Source organism: Orycteropus afer, unplaced genomic scaffold (genome assembly GCF_000298275.1).
Source record: "Orycteropus afer afer isolate SDZICR_OR568_19922 unplaced genomic scaffold, OryAfe1.0 scaffold00041, whole genome shotgun sequence".
Lineage (NCBI taxonomy): Eukaryota > Metazoa > Chordata > Mammalia > Tubulidentata > Orycteropodidae > Orycteropus > Orycteropus afer.
In genome coordinates this window covers 15,045,798-15,070,552 of record NW_006921628.1, presented here as the reverse complement: position 1 = coordinate 15,070,552, position 24,755 = coordinate 15,045,798, and the positions used below count along the sequence as shown (strand labels likewise).

Genomic DNA, 24,755 nt, shown 5'->3' with positions numbered 1-24,755 from the left:
AATGAGGAAGACACAGAGAAGTGTACAAGAGGGACAGAAAACAAAGAAAAACACTTTCAACACATATGATATGGCATTATCACTAATAACAAACACTGATCTACAGGTAGATGCATAGATAGGCAGGCTGAATGATCAGGTATGACTAGGGAAAAGAGAATATACCCATGAACATATGTAAGGTTGGCAGACAGTATTTCTACACATGTATTTGTATATGCTATAAGAACATCCATAGGTGGTACAGTGCCTAAGGCATTTGATTGCTAACCAGCAGCTCCACAGAAGGAAGATGGAGCAATCTACTAATGTAAAGATTTACCGTCTCAGAAATCCAGTGGGGGCTGTGAGTCATAATCTTCTCCATGGCAGTGAGTTTGGTTTGGGTTTTAATGGAGCAAAATTATGGTAACGTCTTAGCCACAGTCAACCACCCTGATGGAGCAAGCTGTTGGATCTGTGGGCTCAGGACCATGGATGCAGGGGGCATCAAGCTCAATTGGCACAAGACACTACACAAAAACATTGTTCTACATCCTACTTTGGTGAGTAGCAACTGCTGACTTAAAAGTTGGCAAGTAGCCATCTGGATGTGACAACTGGTCTCTCCTCATCTGGAGCAAAGAAGAATGAAGAAAACCAAAGACGCATGGCAACAATTAGTCCCAGAGACTAGTGGACCATGGAAACTTCAGCATACATAATCCTGAGACCAGAAGAACTAGATGGTACCTGGTTACCACTGTCAGACACTAAGAAACGGATCAGTACAGAAGATCCTGGATACAGTGGGAGAACAATGTGGAACAAAACTCACCATCATAAAAAAAAAAAAAAAAGAAAAAGAAAAAAAAGACTAGGCTTACTAGTCTGATAGGGACTTGTGGAACCCCTAATTCCATGGCTCCTAGTCACCCTTCAGGCCTGAAATTGAACTCACTCATGTGGCTTCCAGTCAAACAACAGACAAGAATAGTTAATTGTGGGAGATTGGAAGAGCAGTATTTCCACAGGGAGCTAGCTCAGGGGGCAGGAATGCATAGGAAACAAGGACACAGGGAAGAGGTAACTGCAGGGTGGAAGCAGGAAGCAAGCTGTTACACTGTGGGGATTGCAGTCAATGTCATGAAACAGTATTTTTATGTACTGCCATATGGAAAATTAATTTGCTCTGTAATTTTTCACCCAAATCAAAAAAATTAAAAATGAAAAAGTTGACCAATGTCTGGATTACCCTGGACATTATTAACCTCAGCTTATAGCAACCACTTTTTGAAAGTCCTCTTCATTCTTAGAATGGTGGGTTACTTTTACTGTCACTGACAACCTCTCAGACTAGAGCTAACATGAACTAGGGCTGCCCGAAGGAAAAATTTCTCTTTAGATATATCTGGATATAAATTGCCATGCCCCATTTCTCAGACTGACAAATGAGAGCACACACTCTCCAGGTTGCAGAATTCATATCTTATCTAAAAGATAACAGAAGGTGGGATGGTGACATCCACACATGCCTAGAAAGCTGTCATGGCTCTGTGAGATAAGGCTTTTCCTACATTGTGTTTCTTCCTCATTCAAGGACTTGTTACTTGTTTTCAGAACATTTCCATGCTCTTGTCTGATAAATAAAGGCCTTAATATATGGGCAGGCCAAGGAGATAGGTGATATATACAGATCTTCCCAAGTGGCCAAGAGAACTAGAACTAGAGGCATACTTCCAACCCACTGGAACTAGAGGCGTCTCTTCAGTCAGACAGCTGTTGGCTGCTGAGGCTGACAAACCCAAGGTTGACAAATAAAATGGCACAGTCCCACGATTATCAAGTAATATGGCAGACCATCACTTCAAGTCCAGAAAGAGTCTCAGGATGGGCAGACAACATGGCAGGCTACTGACATGAAGACTTGGCCAAATGCAGGATCCAGATATGCCAAAAAAGTTCCAGACCTTTCTCAGAGCTGCTTCTTATATACAGGAAGCAGACCACATCCCTAAGGCAGCCACTCAACTGCTCACAGTAGATTCCACCATGGAGTTGGACCAAAACCCAACTGTCTGAACTTGTGAAAGTAAAAGTACATCTAGTAAGAATTTTTGAAAGTGTTACCACAAATGAACTTATAAAGTATAATCACATCTAACCATAAATTATGGTTTCCCAGAAAATACCATGACCTTTGGTCATGTTTCTATAGAAGCTATTTTCCTCTTTCCTGACTCTTACTTGCCTTGTCTGTAACATCAAGGCAGTGAGATTACTAGAAGTAAAGGTTACTGTGGTGGAGAGAATGAGGTGTATGGACATAGGCAAGCCACAGGTGTGTATATATACTCCTGCCTGATGTGTAAGGTGTAAAGGAGGAACATAGATAACCAGATCCCACAGCAAGATGAGCCCTGATTGGGGAATCTTAACAAATTCTGTCAAAGATAATCCACTCCAAGACTGGAGAGAAAAGAAAAGTTTGACTCTTTGTTATCTCTCTCTCTTGCTCTTTTCTTTTCTTTTTTTCCCCCTCAAATACCTCTTCCCCTGTAGTAGTTAAGGTTATGTGTCAACTTGGCTAGGCCTGTTTATGAGTGGCTGGGCAGCAGCATGTAGTTATTCCCCATGATGGGATTGCTCAACTTCATGGCGGAATCTACTGTGAGCAGTGGAGTAGCTGCCTTAGGGACGTGGTCTGCTTCCTGTATATAAGAAGCAGCTCTGAGAAAGGTCTGGAACTTTTTTGGCATATCTGGATCCTGCATTTGGCCAAGTCTTCATGTCAGTAGCCTGCCATGTTGTCTGCCCATCCTGAGACTCTTTCTGGACTTGAACTGATGGCCTGACATATTGCTTGATAATCGTGGGACTGTGCCATTTTACTTGTCAACCTTGGGTTTGTCAGCCTCAGCAGCCAACAGCTGTCTGACTGAAGAGACGCCTTTAGTTCCAGTGGGTTGGAAGCACACCTCTAGTTCCAATGGATTGGAAGCAAGAGGCAGAGCTGAAACTCAAGGCTGAGGGGCTCTCACCCAGCCCCTAAAGCTGGCCTGTGAACCCAGACTTCTACCCTCCTAAACTGTAAGGGAATAAAATTCCTGTTTATTAAAGCCATACATTTGTGGTATTTCTGTTACAGCAGCATGACAAAGACAAAATTTCTCCTTTCTTTTAGATAAATGATTAACAGTCCTTTAAAAAAAATGCCTTGTGGTTCTTTTGAAAATATTATCGAGAGTAAGAATTCAAAGTATTTCTATTTACAGATGACATTTTCTACATGTATGCAGAAAATCCTAAAGAATCCACAAAAATAACTATTAAAGCTAATGAGTTAAGCAAGGTGCGAGATACAAAATTAATATGTAAAAATCAATTGTATTTCTATACACTAGCAATGAACAATCTGAAAAACAGTTAATTCCACTTACAGTAGTAACATAACAAAAAGAGTAAAAGTACTTAAGAATAAATTGAAAAATAGAAAAGTAGGATTTGTACACTAAAAACTACAAATCATTTAAAAAATTATTGGAAAGACATTCCAAGATAGCAGTACTCCTCAAATGAACCTACAAATTTAATCCAGCTCTTTTTTTCCAGTTATTGATAAACTGATCTTAAATTTCATGTAAAAATACAAGGGGCTTTAAATAGCCAAAACAATCTTGAAGAAGAAGAACAATGTTAGAGAACTAACACTTCCAGATTTTAAAACAGTATAAAGCTACTGTACTCAAGACCGTGTTACACTGCATACGGCTAGTTATACAGATCAAATGGAATAGAAATGAGGGTCCAGAAATAAACCTGAGCGAAGCATTTAAATGGGAAAAGAATATTCTTTTCAATAAACGGTGCTGGGACAACTGAATTTCCACATGCAAAAGATGAAACTGTGTCCCTATTTCATACCATATACAAAATTAATCACACACCTAAACTAAGAGCTAAACTATAAAACTCTTAGAAGAAAACTTAACATTAGATCTTCATGATCATAGATCATAGTTTCTTAGATATGACACCAAAAGCAGTTATGAGAAAAGAAAAACATAGCTAAGTTGGATTGATCAAAATGAAGAACTTTGGTGCTTCAGAGGAGACCATTAAGTGAAAGAAAAGACAACCCACAGAATGAGAGAAAATATTTGCAAATGTATCTGATATGGAATTTAAATCTAGAATATATAAAGAACTCTTACAACTCAACAATAAAAAGACTAGTAGCCCAATTTAAAAATGGGCAAAACACATGAATAGACACTTCTTCAAAGAAGATATACATAATGACAATAAGCATATGGAAAGATGTTCAATATCATTAGACATTAGGGAAATGCCAAAGAAAACTACATCTTATACCACTTCATTCCCACTAAGATGGCTAAAATAAAAATGACACACAGTAACAAGTGTTGATGAGGATGCAGAGAAACTAGAACTTCCACATACTGTGGGTAGACACGTAAAATGATGAAACTGCTTTGGAAAGTATTGAAGTTCCTCAAAAGATTAAAATAGAGTTAGAAAATGACCCAGTAATTAATTATACTCCTACGTGTGTGTGTGTGTGTGTGTGTGTGTGTATACCCAAGAGATCTGAAAACATATATCCACACAGAAACCTGCATACAATGTTCATAGCAACATTATTCATAGTAGTTAAAAACTAGAAACAGCCCAACTCTCCATCAGGTGGTGAATAAACAAACAAAATCTAGTATATCCATTTAATGGAGTATTTTTCAGTCATAAAAAATATATGATACATGATACATGCTATAGCATGGATGAACCCCAAAAACAGTAGGTGAAAGAAGCCAATCACAAAGGAACAAATATTGTAATGATTTCATTTATATGAAATTTCCAGAATAGGAAATCCAGAGAGACAGAGGCTAAGGGGTGGGGTGGGGAAGAAGAGTGGGGAGTGATGGCTAAGAGTCATGGGGTTTCTGTATTGGATGATGAAAACATTTTAACAGTGGTGATTGTTGCACAAGTTTGTGAATATACTAAAAACCAATAAATTGTACATTTAAAGCTGGTGAATTTTCTGCAGTATGTGAATAGAATCTCAAAGATTTATATAAAAAGTTTATCTACAGTAGCCTTCAAATTTTAAGTGATCCAAATTAAATGCACCATTTTATAAAATTCTGTGTAATGTGTTCTTTACCACAGTGTATGTTAACCATGCACATGTTTGTCTCTTTCCTTATTATCAATGTGTATGTTGCCTGTCAGGACTGTCAGTGACCCAAGTCACACATGTCCATGAACAGTGGAATTGTAGTCATGGAAACAGCCTGTGCTCCCATGAAGCTGTATATGAAGAGTACCTATGTAAGTCCCTAACCTCGGAAATGCTCTTGCCCCCTGAGGTATGACAGACATGACTGAGCACATGGGCCAAAAGGACTGAGGGTCAACATTTAAGCTACAGACCTAGCCTTAGGAAGACTGCTTTGAAATTCAGCTTGCTCAATCAAATCCCCAATATTTTTACGTGTCAGAACTGGCTCTCATTGGTGAAACCAAATGACATTTACCTTTGAACAAAAAGTTACTCAACCCTTCTTGGTCACATTTTGACTCTGAACACCTGATGTGAAATCATTTTATGTGAAAACAAGGATGTTCAGGGCATCTCCTTAAGCTCTGACAGCTGATCAAAATTATGGGTTCTGCAGAAAACATTACCACTTCTTATACACTGTTGAAGATGAGCTAATGACAGGTTAGCTTGTAATATAATTCCTGACTCTTTGATTCTGAATGCCTGGCTCTCAGATTATACCAACATGAAGATTCTATTTCCACAAGGTTGATGATAGTTTAAAGTTTATTACTCACATGCTAAAATGTTGATGTATCTGTTTTTGTGCTTGTTATCTGGATGATTGGAATGTTCTGCAGTGATGTTCATATCAGCCGTACACCGCTGGACTTCCTAGAGAAGACGACAAACAGCAAATTTGAGACATGCTTGCAGACATCTAACAAGAAGAAAGGACCTATATACATCCAAAGGCACAAAATATTTACTCCCTTCCTAGCCAAAGCCATCATTACCTCCCCAGACCCAACTTCAGGAATAATGATTGGCATATTCATAACAAATATATGAAGGATATGAAGAAGGTATAGGGATTTCATCTATTCATTAATTCATCAATTTCCAATTTTATTCTAGGCCTGGGGATTCAAAAGCAGTAATAACTAAAAAACAAAACAAAACAAAACAAACCCTCTTTTTTGAAGACATCACAGTACAATGGGTGAGAAAAACATGCAAAAAGATAATGACAATCAAATGTGATTGACAGAATGAAGGCCTAAAGAAACGATGATGGGAGCACAGAGGAAGAGAAGGTGGCTTTAGACAGGAGATGATAAGTCACATAGATCTTCAGGGATGAACAGAAAGTGTCCAGGTAAAGGGAACAGACAGTATGTGTAGAAATGCAGGCTCCATCATGCTTTGCAATAAGCTTATAAACCTTACTACCCCTTTTGTAACTATCGGTCTGCAAGTTTATTATAAAGATTCAGTCCTTAAATGATAACTAATTTATAGCCCAACTAACTGACATATCGGGCTCAGATATGTACAGCTTCACAAATTATTTGTGAACTCTAATTTTATTTCAATTACCCTTCTTGAGAAAAACAGCAGTGGAAGAAGCAACTCTCGTCAGCTACCTATGCTGGGGACAGAATCATCATCCATTAGTGTAATACAAGGTTGCTGAAAAGCCAGATTTTTCTACACTGTAGGCTTTAATTCCAAGGAAGTATGGCAGTTAACTAATAAGGGAAGTCATTAGCAGTGCACAGCTGCTACAAAGAGCAGGAGCAAAGTGACACAACATTATCAGGAGAAATGTTTTACATGTAACAGATGTAACAGAGTTTAGGAGCATGCAGACTTTTCACAAAGGAGCTGCACAGCAATTATGGATGTTTTCCACTGCATTTACATTAAGCATAATGTCAACAAGAAAATGGTTGTCTTAATATTCACAATGTATTTCCCAGTGAGGGGACCCCTCTTCTCTCCAAGGAAGAACTCACTGTAATCAAAGAATGTAACTAAGGTATAAAAACATTACTATCTGTTCAATGAAACCATATTTCATGGACTATCCAATTCTTGGAAGCTATATATTGAAACAGGAGCCCTTTCTGTTTGTCCCACAGGCATTAATTCAGCATTCCTTTCTGGACAAAGTGTGTGTTTCATGAAACACTTCTTCCCCTTACAAGGTGTGATGAACTCTGCTATTTCCATTCCATTCCAAAATGGTTTATAACCTACGATTTGGCAAAGGCTGGTTCAGAAAGCCTCAAGGCTGTCTTTGTCTCTTCTCTCTAAAATGAGATAATAAAGTGTGGGCACAAAGAAGTAAGTCTCCAAGGACTAAGTTAACATCCACAATAACATCAGCAGTGCTAGTTGTATTTGGGGGCATTGCCTTAAAAGCCCGAGGCATACTCTTTTGAATTGTTTCAAGGGCTCAAAATGTTTGAAAATGGATTTGTATTCTGAAGACATTAATTCAATCTATACACAAATCCCTGAAACGAGTTGACATCCTTTTATTTCGGAATTTTTAAGATGATACCTTTGGCATGGACCTATGTTGCTCTGCTATCTTATGTGAGATTCTACCTTAACTACGTTAGTTTTGGTTTTGGTTTGTTTATCAGTAGTTTTTCCCTGTTGTGTACATCTGACTACTCTAGCTGTCGGCTGAGGTTGGCTCTCTATTATAATGTAATGCAATTGACCAAGACTGCTCGGCAGCAGCTGTCTGTACTGTGTAAAGCCGTCATTCCATATGGCCAATCAAACTCTTTATCTAAAACCCTTGCCTCTATTTCACTTTTCCAATTATGTGAATGACAGAAAACAAAGAATAGTCATAAATAATGTTAAATCTGATTTTATTAGAACCCAAGGGGTTTGCCTAAAGCCTTCTGATTCTGTCTTCTGGAGACTGTCATCTATAATTCCTTGCAGTGCTGCCTGGCTCATTTAGATGCTACTAATATCACTGGGTCCTGGAGTGGCTTTTCTCCATCAGAACTGGCATTTCAAAGTTAATGTGATTTTAATAGGTGTTAAAACCCTTTAAAGTGATACTGGCTTATGGAGTGTGTACAGTAAAGTTACCTGTTCAGCACTCTGATAAATACTTTAAGATTTAATGGTGTTTGTGTTTTACTGTCTTTATAACAAAGCTGGAATCCTCAAAATAGATGTTCTGAGTACTAACAGGCAAACAATCACAGAACAGCCCCAAGTGAAAACAGGAAGTTTAAAATAAAAATTTAAAAATGCTACAAATGTGTATACTTAGAATTCTTGGAAATGGCTAGAAATTGGATGAAAAACCAGGTGCTGGGAATCATTTACGTAAGAGGCTGTCCAAAGAGTCCATGAAGACCTACTATCCTACCATTCTGTGGCTCGATTAAATAGCTATATGAAATGTATTTAGAAATCTTTCACATTACTCGGCTTCACAACGCAAGCTGAGGAGAAAGTATTTTGGACCTGGTGACCAATTATTACCCTGAGTGTTTACACCATCCCTATTGCCCACATTCATGCAGTCTGCAGCTGTGTTAAGAAGAATGTTCTGTGGATGGTGGATGGGTCTGGGTCAGTGCTATACCCAGTGTTTGCACAGTGTCTGATGCAGAGCCAGGTCTCTGTACTGATTACACTAGGTCTTCCTGCCTCCCTTCTCCTCTGTTCAGACTACACACTGCTGCCACACTGATTTTCTTCAAACATTGCTTTGATTTTGTTATTCCCTTACTTAAAAACTTCTGCACAGATTCCAAATTCCTTACCCAGGCTTTCAAGGCCCAATCTATCTTTTATCAACTCCCTTCCCAGTGCCAGGCAGTTTTAACCCTGTGCTCTTTAAAAAGATCGTAACTTCCTGCTCTTTGCTCTCTTGCCATTTACTTGGCTAAGATTGCCTCTCCTCCTCCCCCACCTGAATCCATGTATCTTCACCTAAAATGACTGTGTTTCTTCCCTAGAGAACCAACCCATCTACAACAGAGTGCCTTGCATCCTGCAGATGGTCTATAAAATAGTAGTATTTTTCATGCACAATTTGAGAAATTTGGCTTATTGTCTTTTTCCCTCACTCTTCCAAAAAATTTCGACTTAACCAACTATTTTCTTCATACTAAGGGTTTTGAAATGCTTTACTTTATGATATTTAAAACTTAAACTGGCATTTTGTCAGCAGCTCAGGAAGTTCTATGGGGTCATTTCCTGCCATCTCATAGGCAGCAGTCTATATGCAGGACTGCACCTCTGTCCAGGGACTCCCTTATTTTACCTATCATTCATGACACTGGCTGTCTCCATTTTACGTAAAGGGATTGTAGTCACCAGTCCCTTGGCGGCACGGGCTCAGGTGGACAAAGCTTTGTTCTCTTGATTTAAGATGAACAACTCGCCCACATTTAGCTCCGCTGAAGCTAATTGTAACAGAGGCGATCCCCCAAGGATCTTGTCAAGGGCCTATGGCCCTCTGGCCTCATCTCTGCACACAGCCTTTAAACTTCTGATTCCCCTGGCCCCTGTCTACTAATTCTTTTGCCTCATGACACTTGCAGCTCCTTTCCTTTCAAAGAGTCTGCTAGCATTGTGCCTTTGGAAGCCTCAAGGATTATGACCGTGGGGGCCAGGAAAGAAGCTCTTTATCTCCTAACAATCTTCTGGGAAGCCACTTGGGAAGGAGAATGAGGTTGAAGTCAGCTCAGGTGGTCAAGGGAACAGAAACGCTGAACACCGTCCCGAGACAAGGATTGATGTTATTTCTAATGACTGGAAAATGTGCTAGAGGTATGCTGTTGTCAGCTTTTAATAGTCTCCCAAATTTCTCTGACAAGGACAAAAAGCTTGCTTTCAGCATCACCTCCAGACACACTCAGAATTACCAGTCAATCACTGTTCTCGTTCTTCTCTCAGCAGCAAAGTTCTGAAAATATGACAGCTATTCACCAAATATTTTCTTACATCCATCCAAGACTTTCAAATAAGATGTGGCAAACAGAACTTCTGCTGAGATACTCAATCCATATTCCCAGGTTGCCCTTCTCCACTGCACTCCCCCAGAGCTCGGTGGCTGCACGGCAGCACTTACCTGCTCGGCTCGGTTTCTACTCGGGTTGTGTGCACTCTGGTCCACACTCTGGCCTCCCCCCACTACACGGAACTTGTTCAAGGTAAGGACTTTGTCCAATTAATTTTTATACCTTACATTATGCCCAGAGAATGGTAGACAGCAACTTTAGATGAATCATTGTAGCTCCTTTCAACGGCCAATTAACACCTGTTATGTCGTGTATCTCTGTAATCTAAGACTTGTTCTTTGACTACTTTGAAGCTCCATTTAGATATTTCAGAAAACAAATTCTAACCAATCTGGAAAGAATCGAGATGGTAAGATGATGTAACAAGCACTTAGTGCTCTCCTAAAGTGACCCCTTACACTGCCTGCCTCCTCTCCCTTCTTATTTTTGCCAAGGCAGCTACTGGCTCATCATCTACAAAATCCATTTTTGGCTGTCACTGGTCATCTTGGTTACTGCTGCTTCTGACTTTAGCTCATTGTAAGACACTAATGAGAGTCTGGATAGCATCAACGTTATCATCATAAGCCTGAGTCAGATAATCTCCTGGTCTTAAACCCTACTGTTCCCAATTCAAAAGTTAGCCACCTGATGCCTCAGTTTTCTTATAGGTAAAGGTTTTACATCTGTAAAACTGGAACAGGTAAGGACCAAGTGCATGCGCCAACACACATCCACTACCCCTGGGTCAATTCCGGCTCATGGTGCCCCCATATGTGCAGAGTAGAGCAGCTCCGTGGAGTTGCCAAGGCTGGGACCTTGTGAAGCACATGGCCAAGCTTGCCTTCTGAGGTGCCTCAGGGTGGGTTTGAACTGCCAGCCTTTCACTTACTAGCGCTTCACTAACTGTGCCACCCAGGAACACCCAATAATCCATGCAGAGTGCTCAGTCACTGCTGCCCATCATGATTTCACATGTATGGGTCTGGAATTCTGGGGCTGAGGTTACCACTCTCTGAACACAAAAGAGGGCTTTAAAAGAGGAAACGGCACAGAATCTCTTATCCTGCGCTTCCTCATATAGGCTCTTAAGATCTCTTGTTTACAGAACAAGAGTATTTCTTCTGCCTTTTCTTTAGTAGCCTATTACCAATTTTCCCTTTTGGCAGTGCTACTGATACTATAGCTTTAAAGACACTCTAAATTTTCCCCAAATTAGAAGGATACAGTGTATCGCTGAGCTTTTTTTCTAGCCCCTCTTTTATGCTGTTGCCTTACTGTTCTTTTCAGGAGAAAGGTTATTCTTCTTATTCTGAATAGCTCTGATTTGAAACCTTTCAAACCAGGAGAGAGTATGACATGCCAGCAGGACAGCAAGGTTCCCTTCTCCCTGCCCCTGCTGCTCCACTCCCATAACATCAACTAATAAGACTCAGGCAATGAAGTTCAGTCTGGGAGATGAAAGCTTTTGCCACAGTGCTTTTTTTTAGGATACAAGTCGGGTGCAGATGCGCAGGATTTGTTATAACAGGCATGATTTCAATGCAACAAAACCCATTTTAAGGCAGCTCAAGTTTACAGAGGTGTAGCTGATTATTTTGAATAATTAAATGGTGTCAAAACCAGCTGTGATGAATAGCACTGGGGTCTCAAATCATAAATAATTGAGAAACCGGAGTTGCATTTGATCATCCTGATCAAATTCTGCTCTCTAGAGGATAAATGTTTGTCCTGAATACCATCAACATTGTTAAATGCCTCAATATTCTTGCTCAGTCATCCAGCTAACAGTCAATTGGACTAAATCACTTTAACACCATACACATTTGCTGTCCTCATGAATACAAAATGTTTGACTTAAACCATGGTCTTTGTAGTCGAAGAGGCACCGTTTTTGGTAGCCATCTAAAAGCAGCACTAAATACTTGTTATGTTTTTGTTCCATTAAACATGACTCTGCAGAATACGTCGGAGGATTCTTTCTATCACGTCTGCTTTCATTCCACTCAAAAGAAAACCACCACACAAAACAAACAAAACCCCCACAAAACTGAGAGAAAGATTTAATTTAAAACGAGGTGTTAAAATAACTGCCTTTATGATAGCCTTTGCAGACTCCGAATATGCACAGACATGGCAGCTCTGGGTCCTGTTTTTATTTCTCACTGTTCACGCAGGGTAACTGCACCCCCCAGCTGCTCGGCTCCTCCATGGGCCCACACTGCTTCCTTCTACGACTTCACTGGATTCCCACAATCAGTTTTGTGAAAAGAGGTGGGCAGGTTAGCATCGTCATCGTTTCCATTTTAAAATGGGAATGAGACAGAGAAAGGAACCGACTTACCCACAGAGCTAGAAGACAGCCGAGCTGCCATGAAAACTTGGCCCCCACAGCACAACTCTTGCTGCCAGAGATGTGCCTTAGTTAAGCGCCTCAGTGAAGAAAAGGGCAGTCTGTTTAATAGCTCCTCATTGACACCCTGTCACTGCTGAACTGGCACCAAACCCGGAGTTGGCAGGGTGGTGTGTGCCGCTCTCTACCTTGTTTCCTACACACCAGTTCTTCGAATCCTAAGGCTGTGTTAACCCATGTCTTCTCTCCAAGGATCGATAATCGTGAAAACAACAACAGTCAACCTTTGCGTGGTGCTAAAAAGTTAACCCAGCACTTTCAAAGATGTTCATCATCTACTTTTCCCAACAACTCTGGGATGTAGGTGACATTAGCACCCTTTTTAGAAAGAAGGAAACTGGGGATCAGAGAGATGGAGCAGTTGGCTCCAGGATTACGGAAGTTCACTATTGGTGGAGCTGACAGCCAAGTCCTTCTGCTGTGGCTTCACATCTGCTGTCTCCACGCCACCATGTGTGTCGCAGACATGATGGGAGGATCAGGGGCACTGCTGTGCACAACCGTTGTTCCCAGTTAGAATGAAAGTGAAGAAGGAATCTGAAAAATGATCCCCACCAGTTTGCCTCTTCTCTCCCACTAAGTCTGTTCCTTCACAGAAGTGCATGTTCAGGACAAGTGCAGCCAACTCCCTTTCATCTAATTTTTATTGGGAATAGATGCCTGTTAAAATTGTAAGTGTAACAAAAAAAGAAAAACAATCTCCACTTTCTACATTTACTGCTTCCTTATGCTTGGAATAAATTCAGTTCAAAATGATAAAAAAAAAAAAAAAAAAAAAAAAAAAAAAAAAAAAACTCTGCAAAATCAGAGTTAGGAGTCTAGAAATTAATTTCCAGTTTTGAAACATACCTCAAAATCCTCAGAGAACCCATGCTGGTTATTAGAATAGAGCTCACCGATGTGTTTCACAAACTGTTTGACAGGAATGGCTTCCATGTCATCTGTGGGAATAAGAGGATATTCAGAGTCACATAGGATACTTCTGTAAAACAAATGACACTGATGAGGGATTGTTCAAGACAAATATTTGATTTTTGCAGAAAGTGATTTACCTGAATCACCTGAAATAGATGTTCTCAAGAAAAGCCTCAGGACTTTTTTACATGAGGAGCCCATTATGACTCCAAATGCCTATAAGCCAGATCAAATACAATTTTATTAAAGAAAGGGTTGTAGACGATCCGGGAAGTAGTGCCTAAGGTACTTGACTGCTAACCAGAAGGCTGGTGGTTCAAATCCACCAGCCACTCCTCGGAAGGAAGGCTGGGCAATCTACTTCCACAGTGATACTGCCTCGGAAACCCAAGGAGGGGTCGCTGTGAATCGGATCTGACTTGACGGCACTGAGTTTGGTTTGGTTTGGTAGAGGATCCCCTTTGTTTTTTATATTCAGGGCCATTTAGATACTTAAATCACCACATCATATTCAACCAAAAATCTGAACTAGCCAAAGGTACCTCTCTGTCAAGAAATGTTATCACACTCTAGGGTTTTTGTTTTTTAAATTGCTATTCAATGGTGTCCAGCTTGAACTTGGAGTAAGTTCTGTTTCCAATCTTTGAAGTCTACACAATCTTTCATACACAGTTGGAGAGAGATGCCATTGTACCAGCTGGCTTTGGGGACAATACCATCTATCTTTAAGTGTTCACAATTTTAATTCAGGACAGCTGTGTCTACACGATGCCAAATAATCAGTCTGACTGAATTAACTGGATTTTTTTGGTGTTGACAGACTAGGTATAGGTTTAGAAAGATTCCACATTCCAAGTGATCACAGTGTGTCACTTTCATTTCCAAAGGACATGTTCAGTTCCTGAGCCCAGAGTAGGTCCTAAGCCTGTTTATCCAGATCCAAATCAGATATTTGATTATTGCTGTAAAACTGCCACACCCAACCAAGCGGAGCTCCCCAACCTCCTTCCTCCTTTCTCCCTTGATCCCCAACCCCCCAAATATTTCCTTTTAAAAATACTCTGCTGAATTTGAGATAAACAACAGACATGACATTTACTTTATTCAGAGTGAAAGATCTTTGGCAAACGCACAAACATCTAAACTGCCACAGATGCTTTTCTTAGCAAAGGGTATGAAGATCTGTATGTGTAAATGAGGTCCTACTTTGGCAAGAATTTTATAGATCCAGGCCTGACAATCTGATTTCTCTTCATCTGGTGACAGTTAACATTGACTATGTCATTCCTTCTCTACTTTCTTTTGAGAGAGCAAAACTCTAGGGTGGCTTTTTGCATCTATTGACATTTTCAAACTTGAATCATTCTTCAGGGGAAAATAGCATCTCTTATACTTCATTTAAAGAAGGCTACTTGTATGTTCATAATCCAACATGATTGGCATAGAAATGTTGCTTTATCAAATACATGGTGCTTCGTACACCCAAATTCTTTCTGTGTGAACAATTAAAGACCTAATCATTTTAATAGGCAACCTTATGAAAAAATCACCAAGTTATTTACAAATATTTCAGGGTTGAAGATGTTCATGAATATGCAATCATTTTACACACCCAAGAAACTATAGCTCCCATAATGATGTAACCAGCATTAACAAAGTAAGCAGTGCCAAAACGTTTCCCCAGAATATTTAGCAGAATGCACAGCTCAAGGAAAATTTCCAAAACTATCTGATCACTCCACTTAAAATGTTTAGAAGTAAGCAAATCCTATAATAATGACCAAATGATAATGAAATGATCTGAAAGGACGTGTAGAAGAGGGTCAGTATGTACAACATTGGAGTCTCAAGGAGATAAACTCATCTTTGGACAAGAGATGAGCCCCACAAACACCCTAGTACACAGATTGCAGCAGTTCTCGCCTGTTTGCATAGAAACAGAAGACACAACACTATTCCCAAGAACAGAAGCGACACAGCTAATAATATGTTGAAGGCAACATTTATTCCACAATAATAGCTTCAAATTTTAGATTCCCAGCAAACTTATGAAGCCATGATTCCGAATATGGACTATAATTCAAAATAAGGGGGAAAAAAAAAGCACACACACAACAACAAAACCACCGAAACACATCAGAGCTTTAGAGTTATTCTATTTTGCAAGGTAAAAAATAAGAAAAGAAAAACACCCAGCATTTTGAAGTCACAGACCATCTCAGACCATTATAAGAAATGCTTTTAAGTTTACAATTTATTTTTTTTTTTCCTGCAAAGTGTTCAACTCTAATATCCAAGCTAATGCCATAACATGCTAGAGATGGGCTGGCCTGCTACTCCCCATGGCGAGATGCAGCACAAACCCAGCGGAGCTCAGTAGGATAATTATGGAAATACAGGAATCACTAATCTCTCCAATTTGCTTCTTTATCCAAGGAAGTCTAACCACACATCCCGGGTTTCCAGGCACCACCAGTAACGTCATACAGACAGACAGGCAGATGCACAAACACACGCATTCTGCACGGCCCAGCGTTGGCTCTCCAGAGAGCACACTATTTGCCCTTTCAACTAAGATGAATGTAGCTGAAGGGTCATAAATCTTTCTCCTTATATTAAGATGAATGCAAGACTATGGCTAATTCAAAGCCCTGATAGTTCTGCTCTTACATAGTTTTTCTATTAAATTCCCTCAACCTGAGCCAGATAACTAACTATAAAATTATTGTAATTAGCAGAAAGCCAAACAATTACGACAGCAGCACAGTCCTGATCTGCTCTGTTTTTGTTTGGGAAGACCGTGTGTTGTAACATCTCCATCCGTAAGATGTTAGTTCTACCTAAACATCTCAGTTACATCAAAGATTGTCCATTAGCAATATTAACGGCACTAACTATGGATGAGGCACTTTTTAAGTTCTGTTTATGCAGTTGCTGTAGCTGCTTTTGAGTCAACCCTGACTTACCGCAAGCCCACATACAACAAGACAAAATACTGCCCAGTCCTGCACCATCTTTACAATCATTGCTATGCCTGACTCCACTGTTGCAACCACTGTGCATTTTTTGAGTGTCTTCCAACTTAACGGGCTCATCTTCCAGCCAATATTCAGTATGTCCGTATGTATTAGACAATATTCTGTAGTAATCCACAGGGTATTCACTGCCTGATTTTTAGAAGTATACTGCCAGGCCTTTATTCCTAGTCTGTCTTGGTCTGGAAGTTCTGCAGAAACCTGTCCACCAGGGGTGAGCCTGTTGACATTTAAAATATCTGTGGTATGGTTTCTACCATCAGAGCAACATGCAGGCCACCAAAGTGCAACAAACTGACTAACATGTATTTAAATCTTCTCAACAACCCTAAGTGGCAAGCACTATTATTGTATCCATCTTACATTTGAGAAATAGGCCCAGAAAGGTAAACTGAAGTCTGGAGTATCACAGAGGAAGCTGGCCACAGACCAGGAGTGCTTTGATTCATAGAGAGAGTAGTTATTGTGTGGGTCCAAGTGAATGGGAAACCACTGGGTGAAGACACATTTACTGAGCACCTAGGACTCAGCCAAATATTACTGAGATAGTCGTTGTAATAGAGAGGTGTGTTGGAGAAGCAAAAGACCTAATAAACTTAGAGAGGACAGTGTATAAGGATCACATGGTGAAGCCTCCAACTGTCATGAAAGGAATGGATCTGACGACTTAGGTGAGAACCAATGTCACTGAAGTCGTGGTGGTGGAAGCATAAAGAAAAAAAGGTGTGGTGGAAGCAAACTGAAGGTATCTTCACTACCTGCATGAACGTGACATGGGTTAGGTGGAGGACTGTTATGGTATAATGAAAACAGCGTAGTGACAGACGCAGTAGAATGAGCTCATTGAACAGGTCCTTGCTGGCTTCCAGGGACTGTGCTAAGTGCTTTTTGTACATCATCTCACTTATCTTTTTAAGAACCAGGTGATGAAGACATTGTTATCCTCATGTTACACACAAGGGAACTGAGGCAACTTCTCCAAACTTGTGACAGAGCTGAAACTTGAACCCAGGTCTACTGGAGCCACACCCTGTGCTCCTATGCACTGTGACACATTTTTTTGTCTCCATCCTCAAAGCACCACAATTTCAAGGAAGAGTCAAGAATTAAGCACTTATAGTACCTCAGTTAATATGATGAAATATTACTTTATCATTTTGTGACAATATTTTCACATTTAGAATTTTCAGATACTGAAAATTTAAACTCGGTAAAAGTGGGACCAATAGTGTTATCACTTAATCACCTTGTTATTAAAATGTGTGATGTATTCATTTGAGAATCAGGACTTGAATGGTGGGCTCACTGCTATTAAATAGTAGCTTTTCATGCTTTTTTCCAAGATTTTAGCCCTCTGTGGTTGGAATTATGCTCTGTAAATAAGAGGCCTTTTACTTTGACCAATTAATGACTAAAGTCTTTAAGTACCACTTCTGATAAAACTTGACCTGAGACTGGCCTGTAGGAACCAAAAACAAAGCATCAGAAGAGGTTGAATTGATGACAGTAACTTATGCTGAGAAGAAAGTGCCAAAGCTGAGAGATTCTGAGGGGAAAATGGAGCTGAATAATGTTGACCTCAAAGGGGATACTACAGGGAATAAAAAGCAGTGCATCTTAATAAACAAAAGCTATTTCCAAAGCCTTCAGTTATATCTCTGTTGTATTTGCACCTTCAGAATTATTAGTCAGAAATCATCAATACTTTGGAGTAAGTGACAAAAAGCAAGAGAAAAGGGGAAAAATTAGTTTTCTTATCTGCAATTTCTGGTTTGATATTAGCTGAAGAAAAGACAAATCGGCAGCTCAGGCTGTCCCTGCATAGAGGGCCCAGGTACGAACACCGCCAGGGGCAGCATCATTAGCCCGTAATCCAGTACAACTGTGTACCTATCATTCACAGGGGAAGGCATGCTCCCTGCATGTCAGGGACCCAGAGGCAGTGGTGTGAACGGGTAAGAGAGTGGGCCTCAGAACGACGCCTGCTGCTCACATAGCTTCACCTCTCTGTGATTCTGTTTCCTCATCTGTAAAATGGGATGACCCAAAATGCACAAACAGCAGAAGATAAACTAGATGATGGGAACTTCCAAAAATTAAATTCTTATGTGCTCCCAAAGACTTCTCCAAAAGAGTCAAAAGAGAACCTATAGATTGGGGAAAAATATTTGGCAATGACATATCTGACAAGGGACTTCTATCTCTAGAATTTACAGAAAACTCCAATACCTCAACAACAAAAAGACAAATAATCCAACTAAAAATGGGCAGAAGATATGAATAGACACTTCACCAAAGAGGACATTCAGGCAGCCAACAAACACATGAAGAAATATTTGTGAACATTAGCCATTAGAACGTTGCAAATCAAAACAATAATGAGATACCATCTGGCCCCAGCACTAGGAGCAAAGTTCAACAAGACAGAAAATAACAAATGCTGCAGAGGATGTGGAGAGACTGGGACTCTCATACACTGCTGGTGGGACTGTAAAAAGATACAACCACTGTGGAAAGCAGTATGGCGGTTCCTTAAAAAGTTGGAATTAGAAATACCATTTCACCCAGCAATTCCATTACTAGGTAGACAGCCTAAAGAAATGAAAGGCAGGACAAGAACAGATATATGCATACTTGTGTTCATCGCGCACTATTTACAATAGCAAAAAGATGGAAACAACCTAGGTGCTCATCAACAGAAGAACGGATAACCAAACTATGGTACATACACACAATGGAATACTATGCAGCACTAAAGAATAAGGTAGAATCTGCGAAACACTGCATAACATGGGTGAACTTGGAGGGCATTATGGTGAGTGAAGTAAGTTAATCACAGAATGACAAATATTGTATTAGTTCATTACTGTAAAAAGTCAAGGAAAGGTTGATATATGGAAGGAGAGTTTCTTTGTTGGTTTTCTGGGGTGAGAGGTGAGGGAAGGGAACACTGCAAAAATTGAAATAAATAAATAAAGATATTTTCTAGTGAAAAGGGCTAAAATGCTATGCTTTGGCGTTAAGGGTAAGTTTCACTTACCTGGAAAAATTCACACTGGCAGACTGGTTACCTTAATGATGCCAGGAAAATACATGTTATAGTATTTACCTTCCTGCCAAGATGCTTAGCTGCTGGGATTGACTGGCTTGAGGTTTAAGAAAAGATCCCTGCTTGTTTACTCTGGGAGTGTGTGGGTACATACACAAATGCCATTAAGATTCTAGAGGCCCCTGAATCCCTCACTCAGCAACCAGTCCCCAGAAAGTTTACTTGATCTTTAGCAGTTCCCTCACCTCTACCTCAAATTCCAACCAAATATGTCCATGGCGAGGGAGAGTAATAAGGCCTCAGCTTAGTATGGGCACAAGTCAGGCCTGTTCAGATGGTACCCTGCAGATCCACAATCAGGTATGGCTATCAGGTACTGTTAACTGTGCCTCTAGTGGACAGACCTCATTCCTCATCCTGTCTGCCTCTCACAAACCAAGTCCCAGCCTTTCTCTGTACAGTGACAATCTCTGTGTCAGCTGAGGAAGGAAACAGTAAATATGAAATAAAAGACCAAGACCAACATGTTAGTTCCCGAGCTAGGATGAGACAAATAGATTTTCATGCAAACCAGACTCTTAGGATGCAAGGAGTGCGGTGCTGATGGGGACATTTTATTTCCTGCCATAAAAAGAAATCTCTTTTCATTTATGACACAATGAAGTCCATAAAGAAAGAGCTTCATTACAGTCAAAAGACCAATGAATCTCCTTTGGAGATAATCTCTGTATAAATAAAATATGCCAACAAGGTTGGTTTAATCCCAAGGGTTTTAAACATGCAGTTTAAAACCCCTTTATATGCTGGTACCCTGCTGAAGCCAGTGACCTTCATATTAATAAGATGTATTTTAACCACTGGAAAGGCATGAATCATTTCTGGATTTTTAAGCTCCTGGTTAGCAGCAACATTTTGTTTTGTACTGCTCTCATTAGAAAGCTAGGTTTTCTAATTTCCAGAAAAAGGCTATTTTAAGGACATTTGTGTTTTGACAGCACACACATTTGGAAAGCTCCTTCAGTATGCTCTGCAACAGCTCATTTCATGAGCTACTTCCTGATTTTAAAAAATGATATAGAAGCAAAGTCTGAAAGAATAGTAGAATGTGTAAAGTATGCAATTTGTAGATGACACATATAGAGCTGCTTTGCTAACAAAAACATTACTCAGGTTCATTATTTTAAAATAACATCCCCCAGTTCAGAAACACCAGATCTTATAAAGTCCTTGTAGATGTCAAGAATAATTTGGATCTTAAAGATCAGGCATTTGTGACCACCTCAGTATCACAGAAGATGGAGGGCGCATGAGCGGCCTGACAGCTGGGTCATGGCATTCAATTATTCCTTATCCTCTCAGAGTAACAATGGGAAATCAGTCACAATGGAACATTTGCTTCTGAAAAATTGTTTGTGAAAAATATTAAGAATCAAAGCCCCTTTCATCCTGCAAAAGTCACACAGTTTAATTTATCTAGAAAAAGGTAATCTCACTTTTCCCATACACCCTACACAGAGCAGACACTATAATTCAAAATCTCCCAATAAGACAATTGATGTCAGTCTTGTAGCACTTGGAACCTGACCTCAAAAGCACTTCTTTCACGTTGGGCACTTAACTTGAGTAAATGCTCTTACATGATGAGTTCTTTCTAATGTGGCTGACTAACTCACTCCTCACTTAGCCACTATATTCACTATCCCTAGCATGTTATGTAAGTGTGACACCAGGAAAATTCTGTTTTTATTCTCTGAAGACTGTCTTTGCTATATTACAGTGGAACTCACTGAATGTCCTTAATGATCACCCCTAACTGTAGTTGAAATTAGTAAAATCAGTAATACAAAATTAATAAAAAATTCTTCTAACTGTTCTCTCCAAGGGATGAGTAAGGAGGAAAGGTTAGATAAGCTTTTCTTCATCTTATGCCTATTTTATAATACTTTTCTAAAGTTAGCATAACTTACTGATTCCATTTATCCTTTGGGATCTAAAGACCAGGATTGTTTTTGAACTTTAACTGCAACAAAATCATTCACAAGTTTACTTGATTTGAAAAAAAAAAAAAAAATTTACTTGATTTAGTATCTAAGTTTGTTCAACATTCAATGTGTGTGTGCAGTGGTCTCTGTGTCATCTTATTCCCACAGACCTGTTTTTGTAGAAGGAAAGGAAACAGGGGTGAACAGAAAGCCTTTTTTTGAGGAAGGAAGAGAACAAAAATGACTAGAAGACAAAAGTGAGAGGAGAGATTTTCCAACATGGAGGAGATTTCAACAGCAGGATTATGGAACACCCTCCAGGAGGATGAAAAACAATTTAATGGAGCAGCACACAGTCAGTACTGAGAAAAGACTGAGACCATAGCCAAGAGCAACAACTCAGCAGAGTATCTGTATGTATTTGAAAATGCTTTAATTTAAGGAAGCAATATCCAATGAGGAGGCGGAAGTCTTGAGACGTCAATACTGTCAGAATAGCATGCCAAGTGAGGCAGAGCCATATATTACTTTGTGGGCTCTGATGTCACACAGTGGATTCCAGTGCTGGCCCCACCACTTAGCTGTCTAACCATGGGCAATTAAATGTCTCTACGCATCAGTTTCCTCATCTGTAAAATGCTGATATTAACTGTGCCTGTCTCTACAGGACTGTAGTGGAAACAAAGCATTTCCTTGGTAAATGGTCAGTAAACATGAGATGATGCTTTTTTTTTTTTTTTTTAAAAAAAAAAAAGGTTCTGTGTACGCTAAGTGTTAGAAACAGAGTACATTACACCTTCTACAATGATGAAACAGGAGCTCTTTTTTTTCCAACAGTTTTGGTACTTGAATTTTCAGTCTCACCGTGTGGCACTCATTTTAGATGACTATAATGGTTCCATTTACTGCTGGTTTTCTGGAATACACTTTAAAAAAAAAAAAAATCACTTGTAGAAAAGAGGAGAGTTAAATGATAAAATAAGCTGATAAATCTGGGGCCTACTTTTGGTCTTGCTATTAGGTTTTGAACATATTCTAACTGTAACTGATTCAGTGGGTGGCATAGGCACTCCATTTGAGCTTTATAAATAGCCTTGCTCTTTTTAGAAATAAGAATAGTTCGATAATTCCTAAGGTAAATTCCATAAAATGAACTCACAGAGGTCTCCATTGAAGACAAGTGGTGATGAAAGCTTTCAAAAAGTGAACTCTTCACTACCTTATAAAACATGGCATTTTCTGTTATGTCAAATTTTCTTACGTAAGGTAACAGTTACGCTGCTCTAACCAGAAGAAACCATAAGACAACACAGAAGGATGAATTAAGTGCTTCATAAATTACAAAATATTTTACAAATTTAGTAATTATCAAATGAGACAGTGGGTTTTTATTTATGAAAAATGAGAACAATGTGATCAAGCCAAAACTCTTTCCAGGAAAGGTCACTGAGGGTAACTCTTTCCCACTTAAGGGTGAAATAAGTCTATTTCTTAGGACACACACATCCTGGGCCAAGAAGAGTGACATGTTATAATCATTCATAATCTTACTAGACAAGTCCTTTAACATGGGACTGCCTCACAGCATTGAAAGGCCATATTCATCTTACAAACACGTTAAAACTTGTCAAGATACACCTAACTAGGAAGAGAGGAATAACTGAATGCCCTGGATTTCTTAGTCAGTGGAGAATTTAAAGAAATTTTCTTTCCACATACTTAAAACTACCCAAACCAAACCCATGGCTGCTGAGTTGATTCTGACTGACAGCAACCCTACAGGACAGAGTAGAACTGCCTCATAGGGTTTCCAAGGCTGTAAATTTTTATGGAAACAGACTGCCTCATCTTTCACCTGCTTTACACTACCAGCATGTATGAAATAAGAGAAATTGATTAAAAGGGAAAAAAACATGCATTTAAGGAAATGCCTTTGGGTTGTGGGTTTTTATACTTGGTAATTAAATAGGCAGCTGTGAAATGACACAGGAAGCATCTGAAAGCATTTCCATTTTAAGATACCTAATCCAGAGGTCTGAAGAGGCAGGCTTAATTTATGGCATTTCCTGAGCATTCCAGTCACCTCAAAGTTCTAAAGCCCATGACAAACAGGAGCCCTGTGAGGCGGCCCACCCTGAGTGGATGTGGTTCAGTGTTACCAGCAATTTTGACATAAGTACCATGCCAGTTTCTCTCTGCATGACTGCTGGGATGAACAATACCATGCTTTGGGAAGGAAAATTTCAACAGGATACATTTCTGGCTTGCTTTATGGCTTTCAAGGTACTTTTATATACATCCTCTCATATGATCTCTACAGCTGCCTAATGTGGCCAGTAGGGCAGGCTTTCTGCTCATTTTACAAGTTCTAGAAACAAAGGTTTTGAGAGCTGTAGGCATGGACCAGAGCTCGCAAGACTGGTAAATAGAGGTGGGCAAAGACTCTGGGTTCTCTGATTTCTAATCCAGTGGTAGAAGGAAAAAAAAAGAAAAACAGCCCAAGAAGTATTTCACCATTTCCATTTAACCTTTTAAAATGGATTTCAATTGCTCAGCTCCCTAGCAGCTGTGTTTCAGATGGATGAGTTAAGAATTATTAAGAGGCAAGAGTGGCTCCCAGGCATTTTCCAGAGGTCAACGCATATCTTAAGTGATGCGAGGAGAAAATGAGTCTACTTATGCTATTGTGCAAAATCAACAAACAGCAAATCCCACTAACAGCGCAGATTCAGCAAAGCTCCATCTTCCATGCTGACAGAAGAATGATGATTCCTGTCTTCTTCCTCTCCTCTCGAAGGAAGAATGCAATATCCTCTACCTCTTGGTGGGCTAGGGTTAGTGCAGAAGAACATCTGGTAATTCAATACTCATCCCATGTGCATGGGAATTATTTAGCAGCCACCGAACGGTCCAACAGGAACTTAATCAGAGATTATTCTGCTATCCCTCTTGGTTCTGTATGACAAGTGTAAATGAGAGGAACTGACCAGAATGGAAAGAACATAGCAAATTCTAGAAACTTCTGACTTAATATAAATAGACACATAAAAGGACTAACTAAAATCCTCAAGGGAGCTCTGGTAGCGTAGTTCCTAAGGCACTTGACTGCTAACCAGAAGGCTGGCGGTTCAAACCCACTAGCCACTCCTTGCAAGGAAGATGGGGCAATCTACTTCCGTAGTGATACTGCCTCGGAAACCCAAGGAGGGGTCGCTATAAGTCGGGTCTGACTCGATGGCATGTAACAACAACAAAATCCTCTA

General features: G+C 39.8%; 1 protein-coding gene across 1 annotated transcript in view; it reads right to left on the bottom strand.

Moving 5' to 3' along the window:
* The window catches only part of PTPRG (protein tyrosine phosphatase receptor type G), a 995,540-nt gene that overhangs the window by 43,257 nt on the left and 927,528 nt on the right, over window positions 1-24,755 (bottom strand). Inside the window, exons 16-17 of the mRNA XM_007937293.2 lie at window positions 13,361-13,452; window positions 5,848-5,944 (exon numbers count right to left, since the gene is read on the bottom strand). Coding sequence (XP_007935484.1) covers window positions 5,848-5,944; window positions 13,361-13,452 — 189 coding nt within the window. The remainder of the gene's footprint in view (window positions 1-5,847; window positions 5,945-13,360; window positions 13,453-24,755) is intronic.